At 41.9% G+C, this 12,161-nt stretch overlaps 1 protein-coding gene across 3 annotated transcripts in view; it reads left to right on the top strand.

The window, feature by feature from the left end:
- LOC133125752 (ski-like protein) overlaps positions 1-10,681 on the top strand; it is a 33,661-nt gene extending 22,980 nt beyond the window's left edge. For 2 of the 3 annotated variants that reach the window (XM_061237328.1, XM_061237327.1), the window contains exons 6-8: positions 357-559; positions 1,107-1,982; positions 6,155-10,681. In XM_061237328.1, coding sequence (XP_061093312.1) covers positions 357-559; positions 1,107-1,982; positions 6,155-6,337 — 1,262 coding nt within the window. In that variant the 3' untranslated portion in view covers positions 6,338-10,681. The remainder of the gene's footprint in view (positions 1-356; positions 560-1,106; positions 1,983-6,154) is intronic. The other variant, XM_061237329.1, reaches the window with a different exon arrangement.
- The last annotated feature ends 1,480 nt before the right edge of the window (positions 10,682-12,161 follow it).

The following is a 12,161-nucleotide window of genomic DNA, read 5'->3' as shown; positions in this document are numbered from 1 at the left end:
ATGCACACACAAATTACATACACTATACACACGCATAAATACACACCGAACAGAAGTCCTTAGACTCAGCACACACCACGCACACACACACAAACATGTGCTGTACACTCGTGCATGAATAAAAAAACAACAACAACCACTTAGCACGAAGAAACACGCACACACTGGCACATGCACACACGTTATTTCAGTCACAATGCAGCTACAGTGCATTACCTACCAGTGACAGTGTGAACACAGGAAGCTGGAAAAATGTGCTAGCAATGGCAGGTATTTGTTCTTTGTGTCTGCGTGTGTGTGCATGTGTGTGTATCTCCCTGTGCCATTTCTCTTACTGCTTCGCCTCCATGTCACAGGCTTGCACATGACATGTGGCTCTGCAGCAGGTGAGGTCAAGCCCCTGCCCTGGCTTGCTGCCACGGCCCGGGGTGATGACAGCTGCTCTAAGCCTCTGAGGGAGGAGGACAAGGACAGGATGGTGCTGGAGGTACTGCAGATGTACTGCAGGCAGCAGGAGGTGCTACAATCCACCCTGCAGAAACACAGGCAGCTGGAGATGGCAAGTGCCTATGTGTCTGTGTGTGTGTGCATGTGTGCATCAGTGGTGGCTGGTCAAAGGAGGCAATGCTTGCTCAAGTTTGAGAGAGAGAAGAGAAAGTTTCAAGCATTCTTAGTTTCTTCAAGGCACTCGCCTCCTTGCTTTTTTCCTTTTTTGAGACTTAAGATTTACTGACATGCTATATATGAACTATAACTATATGCTATAGGCTCAGATTTTCCTGTAGATTGATTCAAGTGTGTGTGAAGGCTAAGTGCATGTGCTGAAGGCTCTCGGTTCATAGTAGTTTCATGCTTTTTGGTTAGTGCACTGAACTGAACCCACCAGCAGGTAGCGTATACTCCTGAGGGTCTCCGCAAATGTAGTAAAACCTGCAACAGCTCCAAATTAATTGGGTTTACTACTGACTGACATGTAGAGTGTTGTTTCTAGTGCTGTGTGTGTTTGTGTGTGTGTGTGTGTGTGTGTGCACAAATGTTTACATGGTCGATTGTGTTTGTGGAAGGACCCAACTAGCTAGTGACAGATCTGTGTGTGTCTGTGGCAGGAAATGGAGGCAATGCGCAGGACTGGCGCCGCAGTCCAAGGAGAGCTGCAAAAGGAGCCAGAGGAACTGCAAACTGAGCGTGCTCAGGAGAAGGGGGAGGAAGGCACTCTGCATTCTCAGAAACAGAAGCAGCATTTCCAGCCTTCTCAGAATAAGAATTGCACCAAGCCAGCTCAAAAGAATAGAGAGGAGGACAGTGAGCACAGTCAGAATAAGGAGAATTGCACTGAGCATGCTCAGAGTAAGGGAGAGGGGGACACTGAGCATGTCCAGAGTAAGGGACAGGAGGACACTGAGCATGTCCAGAGTAAGGGACAGGAGGACACTGAGCATACCCAGAGTAAGGGACAGGAGGACACTGAGCATACCCAGAGTAAGGGACAAGGGGACACTGAGCATGCCCAGAGTAAGGGACAGGAGGACACTGAGCATGCCCAGAGTAAGGGACAGGAGGACACTGAGAATGCCCAGAGTAAGGGACAGGTGGACACTGAGCATGTCCAGAGTAAGAGACAGGAGGACACTGAGCATGCCCAGAGTAAGGGACAGGAGGACACTGAGCATGCCCAGAGTAAGGGACAGGTGGACACTGAGCATGCCCAGAGTAAGGGACAGGTGGACACTGAGCATGCCCAGAGTAAGGGAGAGGAGGACACTGAGCATGCCCAGAGTAAGGAGCTGGTGCACATTGAGCCCTGTCAGAATACAGGGAAGGAGCGTACTGGACATACTCAGGATGACATGGAGGGGTGTACTAAGAATACTCAAAATCAGGACAAGAGCAAGCCGGACTCCGCAGTGGGGAATCTGAAGCCACAGACATGCACATGCAAGCAGAACATGGAGCAAGGCCAGGAGGCCCACTACACCTCACAGGTACAGTACCACCCTAGAGAGACGGAGTAGCACTGACTGACAAAGCAGTGGATAACAAGCAAATGGTAAACATGTTGTCCCCAACACCCATGCACTGTCACCACCTCTGATTTAATTGGGTCAGGGACAACTGCTTGACGCTTGACGGTAGCTTTTAATAGATGAATAGTAGACTAACAAAATAGTCAGCTAAAATCGCACAAGACTGTCATCTGAAAGTCATCTTGCAGCATAATGGGACCAACAATCTAATCGCTAAAAAACATCTGCCTAACTAGGCTAGTAGCATAGTTTACTTCACAGTTAACGTTCCATTATCTTTCCAGCGGCAAGAATGCCACCAGCCGGGAAAAAATACTTGCGAGGTTACGACAGTAGGGGGAGCCGTGTTGCATCTGGCCACATACAGAGGCACACTGCTCTGGTTGGGAGATATTGTTTGTATTTGGAGAAAAACCTTTTGCTCTTTCTTAGCTGGGAAAATATTAATTGTGAGCACATGAGTGCACGCCCCATAGTGCCAGTGGTTCTGTTAGAATCAACATGACGGACTGGGGTTGAAAAAAAGACATTACCATTTAGCGGCACACTTACAGCTGTACAAGCTGAAAATGTAGTAGTAGCAGCGTGCACCACATAGTTGCCTATGACTGCAGTTCATGTACTCACTACCTGCATTAAGGAGGCAATTAAACACATCTGAGGAATTACAAACACCTGTGAAGCCACCCAAACATTATGGTGCCCTGAAATTGACTATGCAGAGACACCACTGTAATTGACACATGGTGAAACCAAAATGTATGAAAATACCCTTTAATAAAATCCTGATAGACTTGATTGGCATGAAATCTGAATATGCTGCTGTTAACAACTTTGTTACAGACGGGGTTGTGGACTCAAAATTCCATGGTCACGCAATATTTTTACATTACATTACATTACATTATTGGCATTTGGCAGACGCTCTTATCCAGAGCGACGTACAGTGGATTAGACGAAGCAGGAGACAATCCTCTCCCGGAGCAATGCAGGGTTAAGGGCGTTGCTGAAGGGCCCAACGGCTGTGCGGATCTTACTGCATTTACACTAGGATTTGAACCCCTGACCTTGCCTGTCCCAGTCATTTACCTTAACCACTACGCTACAAGCCGCCCCTATTTGCCTGCTATATTACAACACCGTGCCTGTTTTACCATAGGCAGCTGGTCTAATGTTTTTTTTACCATGCCAATGCAGGTCGCTGTACAATTTGATATATTCTTATGTAACGGTAAACTCACATTTTATATGCCAATGCATTTTAAATGGTGTGGGACAATCGTGGTGGTGAGATTAAAGTGTCAATTTTTCGCTGAAAGCAGGGAATTTTTGCTTTCAATATACAATGGATAAATAGCCAAATGATAATGTTTTGCTTTATTTATTTTTATGTAGATAGCGCATAGTGGAAAGCGAAGTTAGGTTTGCGGGTAGTGTCAATTCGCGTGTCAACAAATAAACACGGATGAAGAAACGCCATAGAAAAAGCCATAAGTGAACTAACAGCTACAGATTTAAAACACACAGAAATGATTTGACAACTATAGTATTGTAGCATTCAATTCCATGCGGTGTTTGCATTCTTAACCCTCTGAAATGGCCACAGATTGCTTGCTTGTACGACTGTAGCTTGTGGATTGAATGTAAACAGCGTATTGTAATATTTTGTGCAATATTTGTGGAATGATGTATTGCTTTGTTTATTTTTATGTAGATACAGCATCGTGGAAAGCTACGTTCAGTGTGCTGGTAGTTTGAATTCGCGTGTCAACGCATAAACACTGATCTTCTCTGAAACGACACAATGTTACAATAAGCCATAAGAAAATGTTATTGTATTTTCACACTTTATTTTTGTTCATCTCAATAGTTAAATGTCAACATTGTAATTCAGATAATAGTAAGTCAGCCATAGAAGAGGAATGATAACAAGAATTTTAACTGATACATTTTTTTTTAGAAATGACACACGATCGACCGTTGCTTGGATGTAAACTACAGGGATTTAACTACAGATTCCTGCAACTGTGAGGTTACACTGCGCAGCGTCAATGTAAATATTTTATTTGGCAATTAGGCTGACTTATTATTATCTGAATTACAATGTTGACAATGTTAACTATTGAGATGACCAAAAATAAAGTGTGAAAATACAATTCCATTTCTCAGTAATCCAGTAAAAAAAAAAACATACAACCCCTAGCGGTCATAAGCAGTATCGGTTAACTGGTTAACCGTTTAAAAAATGGGATTGTGACCGGTTACTAAAACTGATGATTTGTCACATCCCTAGTTAATTGTGTGATTCACAAATGCATCGCAAATGATAACAATAAAATCAGCTAATATTATTTTTTAGTAGCTAACTACTTTAAAGAGTTGAATGAGGATTCTACTGGCAGCAGTATGGGCACTGACTTACTGTAAAGGGCTAACTTTTGAAATAACCCGTAACAATTAGGCACTCTTTCTTGCAGCAGTCGGCAGCAGTGCGATGTCCAAGATGCCGACATTAGGCTAGAGTGTCATTAAACATACTGTAACTATTACAGTATTACTACGTAGTTATCAAATCACTGGAAACTGTTTGTAGTCCTAAAAGCCTGTGATTTCCCCTCCTCTGTCGTTCAGTTTGCTACTGAATATCAGACCAGACACATTTTCGCTTTGGCTATCAACATCTCTTGACTATTGTCCAGCCATGAGGGTGTTAAAATTGCTTTTCTCATCCCATTTAAACAATAGAATAGTAAATCAGCATAAGACTCGGCTGTCGTAGCATAGTTGATGGCTACTCATAACCATCTCACCACATACAATACAAAAGCTATTTATGAAATGGCAAAGGCCTACATTTTGGCATTACATTTTTTTGCCGTCATTGACCATAGCTACATTTAACAGAGGATGAAATTATGGAACAAATGGCAACGTCTTTTTCACATTGTGACAATGCGTTCATCATACCCGCTTAGAAACCGCAAGTTAATTTAAAAGATACGATAGACAAAATGTCTGTGTAAGCTCTGAATATGAACATAGACCAATATGCTTTCTTTGTCAATCATTGTCTGCCCCATCATTCTGTGACTTCAGAACATTAACGGTTACTATCCTATTGTTTTTTAGTTTTTTTATCAAAGAGAGTATCAACGATCACTACTGATGCCTGTAAATTCATTCCCCTTGTTGTTAGGAGTAGTGTGAGGACAGGGGGGAGTGTTTACTTCTTTTATCTGAGTTGTGTATAAATAGAAACAAAACATAACCATGATTCAAATGTCCGTTTCATTCTGGCGAGTATTTTGGTACTGTATTTACTTCCGGAAAAATGGTGGAGGTTGTGCGAACAACAAGTAAACAACAACATTTCTGCAAATTTGCCACTGCCTGGCAGATCTTTTAAAGGAAGAATGCCAAATGAAACACAAAAACACTCTAGCTGGAGGTCCTATTCCGAGCGACTTACAACACAACAAGGTACAATGTTTGTCGCTCTGGATAGGGCCATCTAATGCATTCACCAATAGCCTTATTAATGTGAGTAATACGGTAGCCTACTAACAATTCCTAGACCGGCATGTTAGGAAGCGGGGTGTAGCCTAACCTCCTAAATATGATAATATTTATATATTCTCAACACAATCCAATGAAGTTTTTTTTCTATTAACAGTTCCATTACAAGAATAATTTACAAGAACTAAATTGACTGCTTAGCCACAGAGTGATAATAGAAATATAACTGTAAACAAGCAATAGAAGTCATAGCTGTAGTATATTGTTATTTTATTACTACAATTAACCAACCAGAATTTGTTTTATAATACAGGTGTCACACCAGAGTGTTAGCCCTGGTTACCTCAGCCATATCGGTTGATTAATTGTCATTGAAGATCAGATAGGCATTGCGCACATAGGGGCACTGTGTATATTAGTCACTTCATGATACACATCTTCAGTATTCCTGTGGTAAAAATAATGTCTCCCTCAGATGTGCTGATACGTGATACAGGCATTGTCTGTCATTCTCCACTGTCTGTTCCAGTGCCGTATCCCACACAGGCTGCACTGTAGCTCTGTTTCCTGTGTCTGACCCCGCCTCCCTCTCCTCCCTCTCCTCCCCTCTGCAGCTGCTGGAGTTGAGGCGCAGGCTGGATCAGGCGGAAGAGGACAGGGAGGAGCTGCAGGAGGAGCTGCGCAGGGAGAGGGAGGCGCGGGAGAAGCTGGAGCTCATGATCTCCCAGCTCAAGCAGCAGATGTCCCAGCCCCCCGCCCCTGAGACGGAGCCCCACGCCAGCCCCGTCAAAGACTAGGCCCCGCTGATCCCCCAAACGACACATTCTCACCGTGTTCTCCCCGTTTCCGTACGGAACGTTGCAACTTTCTTCTTCTTAAAAAGGACACTTTTTATCGTTTGTGTTTTTAAATGGAGACAACAATCTCTTTACGAGATCCTGCAAAAAAACTCAAACCACCACTCCTCCCTGCATCAGTATTTATATTTGTTTTGTTTTTTTGCAAAGGCTACTGCTTTATGGGCCCACCCCATTATTCCCCACCGCCTGGCCACCGTAGTCCCCAAATCTTTCCCACCCCTTGCCTCACATTAGAGTACAGCCCACTGGTCCTGAGGCGCTGAGACCCCCGAACCCGGAATTGGTTTTGTGGGTCAGCTGGCTTATGCCATCACTGTGGCTAGACAAATTTGACAGTGTGAATGAACGATGCCACCCCCCCCAAAGGATGCCATTCTCATCATGAAGGGGCGACATGCGGTAAGAGCAGTCATCTGGCAGTCGGAGGGCTGCTGGTTCGATCCCGCCCCGAGTGTGTCGAAGCATCCCTGAGAAGGACACCTAACCCTCAAATGCTTGTGACGAGCTGGTTGGTGCCTTCATGGCAGCCAATCCCTTTTGGTGTGCAAGTGTGTGTATGATTGGATGAATGAGAAGCATCAGTCGTACAGCGCTTACCCCCAAACTGGAGCGGCAAGTAGCATGCAAAGATGGCTGGGATTTAACCCCTGAAGCTCCTGTTGTTGGGAAGGAAACTCTTGAGCGCTGCCAGCACGTGGTCCTGCGGTCCTGCATCTCGGAGAAGACCTTGACCATGCGCCCATCCCCCCACCTTTCCTTCCACAGAGAGTCTGACTCCTGTACAGCCAACCAGAGCCACGAACTGCACCGTGTGGGAAATAAGAATCAATGTGCAGATATTCTTATATAAATATGAATTATAAGTGCAGATGTGCAATTTGTACTCTTGTGAAGAGGAAACGAGTGTTGTGGCGGGTGGCATACGTCAGGGAGGGGTCAGCATACGTCCGGGACCGGTGACGGAGATGGCAGGAAAGAACCATGCGACGGTGTGTTGGGAGAGAGAAACCGGGCAGTGTATCTGTACTGAGGGGGTGAAGTTGTTTAACCCTGGCATGCCCAGCTAATGCAAAATGTTTTGCACAGGGTTGCAGTGTGCAAAAAGCTTGCGTCTACAACCAGTGGGAAAACTACACTCTGAAGAAAGGGTTCCAAAAGGCTCCACTGTGTCTCCATATGGTAGCCCTCTATAGCTAAACTTTTTTGTCAAGCAAAATGGTTCAACCCGGGAGCTTTCACATTTTTGATACTTATCATATAGGGTCCCATAAAAAACTATGGAGACGAGCAAAATAACCCTTTTTTCTGAGCGCGGTTCCTCTTTCTCTGGTACAGATGAATATATAAATGCGGTTATATATCTAAAATATTAGGAATGCACTTGTGATATATGTCAAATGTAGCCTTGTAGCTTCACTTGCCAGGCTCTTAACATGATCTGAGCTTCAATAGGTTTACATGCAAATGTGAGCCAAGTCCGCTCAGTATTTAAAAATATGACCTAGTGTTAGGTGGACCTCCCATTCAAAGCCGCGATTCATTCAAGGAAATAAATTTAAGGAAAATAGTGGTGCTGGCTGAGTAATAACTCTTAAGTAACTTTCCTTTCCTCAACACCACAAAATATGTAATTATTCTCGCTAATATTTTATGCAAATATTGTAAAATGTATTACAGTAATTTCACAAACTGTTCTACAATGTATATTTAAAAATTAATATGAAATATATAAAACCTGACATGTTAACAAAACATTGTATTTTATATTCCCTAACATTTGTTTCTAATGAGCTAATCAAAGCTTACAAACGTGCCGAATTGCTGCTGTCTGGCTGCTATTTTACAAAGACCCAATTTATTTTTTTCCTGATTTTTATGGTTTTGTATGTCTTTTTATGTTTATGTTTCTGAAAGTGGATGTTTTTGGTGAAATGAGTCAGCGTGACGGGAACAGCCCTGTTGACTGGTCTTTGGGCTCATTCCAATCGCTTCTTTTTCTCATTTTTTCCTTTCCTTGCTTCTGATCCAGAAACCGATTATTTCGGAAAGCCTGAGGTATAAATGGTAAATGGTAAATGGTTGGCATTTATATAGCGCCTTTATCCAAAGCACTGTACAACTGATGCTTCTCATTCACCCATACACACACTCACACACCAACGGCGATTGGCTGCCATGCAAGGTACCATGATCGACAAATGATCGACCTGTGGGCCCACCTCTGCCCATCTGCCACTTATGTAACTGACGTGGCTTCGAACTGACGTTTTAAGGAGCAAGGGCATTCCATTCGCCTAATTCATGATCTCGACTTCCCCATCTTCCCAATGGGTGGAGCTAGGGGCAATAAATGAAGGATAAATGAAAAGTAAATAGAGGTGAAAAATAAGGGATTGGAATGAGCCCTTTCTGCTCCATGAAACAAACATAACTCCAATCGGGGAGAATGTGACGGGGGAGTATACATGGCTGGGCGACTCATAACCGCAAAAGTGGCCAGCTGCTGCTAATCTTGTGTAGTTTAACCTGGAGACGTGACCGCACCACCTAGCTACATACCAGCGTATTTGTTTATTTTCTTGAAGGATTTGTCGAGAAACGTTTGGCTTTCTTTGAACGCCTGTATTAATAGTCCTGGTTTCAACCCGCGTTCGAGTTCGAGGATTCTTATACTATACAATTCTAATGACTTTTTCATATTGTAATTAAATAGATGCTTATCACTGCAACCTTTACATTTGATTAGTAAAGACCCTGCCCACTCCACCACCACCACAATCACACATATTTTTTTGTGTGGTAAATACTTTATTAATACTGGAAAGTTTTACATTTTTAAAGTGTATTTCAATGCCAAAAATCCAAGTCATACAGGAAACTTTGATAAAATTACACGAAATGTATTTAAAGTATGCACGGATGCAGATTGATATTCTGTTTTGTATATACAATGTAATCATAAATATAGGCCTACTAGCTTCGTTATTGCGAAAGAAAAAAATATCTCTAAATGTTTATGCAGAGCCCATTGGTATACAATCAGCAAACACCGTCCCAGCAAAATTAGGTTTGAATCTCGAGATGTGAACGCTTGCTTTAGGTTGCAGTGTTCTCAGCTACATGAAATGACTACATTTTGTTAAAAATACGAGACACGCAATAATTAAGCCTAGACATATCTGGGTCTAACAAGAAAATAATAGTTACATCCCCTAGTGTTGCTGCGTTTAAAATGATCACAGGTTCTAAAAAGTAAATGTAATCGCAATGAGAACTGTTACCGGCGCTTAGAGTCCACAGCATGTAATGTTTCATGGTGGATATTTTTGGTCTGCAGTGTCACACCAGATTGTTAGCCATGGCTACCTCATAGCCATTATGGGTTGATTTATTGTCAATGGAGATCGGATTGTTCGTCACTTTTTTGATACTCTCCAAAAGGTCCATCTTGGCACCTAAGACTTACGGAAATGAAAATTGGATGTACATTTCTATAGTGCATATCTTATAGTACAGGATTTATGTATATAGCTCACTGAGACTCGATTATACCTGTGATCCCCGCGACCACAGTGCAATTTAAAAATCATTATGGTAATAAACAAGTTTGCCCGTTGCATTTTCTTTGACATTTTTGTCACCGGTTATTTTATACCCAAGGTTGTTTTAAATGTCATAAACCGAAGCAAAGCTAGTGTGCGTCACAGCTGAACTTGACAGTTGGGTTGCGGACATGTTAGTCTTGGATGCATAATTGATGTAAAACAAGGTTAGATAGGATTAAATGAATTATGATTTGACAAGTAAATTGAAAAAGAAATTGGCACAGTCAGGTAGTCTGTTTACAGTAATGAGAACAGAAACATGTAGACATTGTAAAAGAAAACATTCTATGGCTTTGTAACATTTAATGAAATATATATTTTAATTGCTGATATGAAAGAAATCGCAACAATGTCTGTGTATGATCATTGCATACAGTGTTGCTACGTTGCCAAGACTACACAGTGTATTGACACATTTGTTCTAGTGTTGCATGAAAAACACTGTCCTCCTACCTCATGTTGTGATAAAAAAAAAAAATAAGCAAATGACACTGCACCTCAAACCGTCTATCACAGTACATATTTACTAGAAATGCTTTTATGCTTCTAGCCGATACCTCAGTTGTATTGTAAAGAGTTCTGTGTTTCTGTCCCCTCTGATTTAGACTGTAAATATATCCTTGTATAAACCATTGACTTGAATCAAATTCAAGTAAATTTCTGTAGTGTCAAGCTAGCTGTTGTGCTGGTGTGTTTTTTATGTTTTATTTTTTTCTGTGACAAACATTCCTGCGGGCAGCTCAAATGTTTCTGCATACATGTGTGTGTGTGTGTGTGTGTGTGTGTGTGTGTGTGTGTGTGTTACATTTTTGCAAAACTCTGACTCTTCCTTGAAATGTATCTAATATAACTTTTTTTGCTGAGCAAATGACATCAATCTTTCTTTCTATATCCATATTTCTACATGCTACACGTGCCATGCTACACCAACAGATTGGAAACTGTTGCTTAGCCAGAAATCCTGGGGAGATCAGGCATCACTATTTCAAAGTGGCCTGTTTCTGAGAACACAAAATAAAAAGGAATAAATCTCCATCATTTAATTTACATTTACATCACATTAAACCCCCGTGCCTAATGGTCAACATTGCCTTCACCTGCATGTGAAACATCAAGACCAACTGTCATATGTCATGATTACTTGTTAGGCTATATAAAGCGGTAGTTTTCAAATACAGGAAAATGAATCGCTACTTCCTAATCTGAGATCACTCTATTGGTGTTCATGAAGAGACAGCGTCAGCAGAGGGCGCCATGTTCCATGCCTTTCCACACTGCTGAAGATACTGCGTGGGATACTTCTTGGGTTTGTCTGAAATAGAGGAGGCGGGAGTGAATCGCATGTTTTTTGTATTTTGTATTTCTACCTGATCATTAATATTCACCCACTCATACATTGACATTTTTGGCTGGGTTACCGCATGATATAATCGTACACAGCAGAAGGGATATGGATAAAATAAGCGAGTCACAAATTGATTGAAGTTAAAGTTACAACTGTCTTTCTATCGGTCTTAACTTGCAGGTTTCCCGAAGTATAGCAGTAAGGATGTCTTGAGTGTTTCGCTGCGCAAGTAGTACGTGAGATTTTTTCCATGACATTGTGGGATGAGTCGTGAGATTCCAAGTATTGTGTGAAATCCCTTTCAGCCTTCGTACTGATAGAGAACAATTACAATTACTACAAATGTGCGTTTTTCAGACAAGCAGAAAGTGATGCTATGTTCCACTAGTTTATTTTTTGTTGATTAAAAAGGCAATACAAACTGCGTTACTAAATTGGGTAGCCCATGGTCTAATTTCAATGTTGAAGAAAGGATAATTTGTTAACACAAATTTCTTAAAGTCATTTTGATTACGTATTGTAAACACACCTGAAAAGTTAACTGAAGTGAAAGCTATCTTCAAATATCTCTTCAGAGTAAATATCCTCACGTGAGATTTGCTAGAGCTTGAAATTGTGCGTTAAGTATGTCGTGCATTTTCAAGACCGTAGCTACGTCCCTATCTGGAAACTCACCCTGTTCATTTCGTTGACAGATACAGGATGTCTTATGTCATTGTTTATTTGTATTATGCATTATCACAGTGGTTCCCAAACTCCTGGGGCCCCCCTGTGTATGCTGGTTTTCGTTCCAACCATAATTGCAATCTAA

The sequence above is a fragment of the Conger conger genome, chromosome 4 (genome assembly GCF_963514075.1).
Source record: "Conger conger chromosome 4, fConCon1.1, whole genome shotgun sequence".
NCBI classification, from domain to species: domain Eukaryota; kingdom Metazoa; phylum Chordata; class Actinopteri; order Anguilliformes; family Congridae; genus Conger; species Conger conger.
This window is presented reverse-complemented; position numbering and strand designations above follow the sequence as displayed.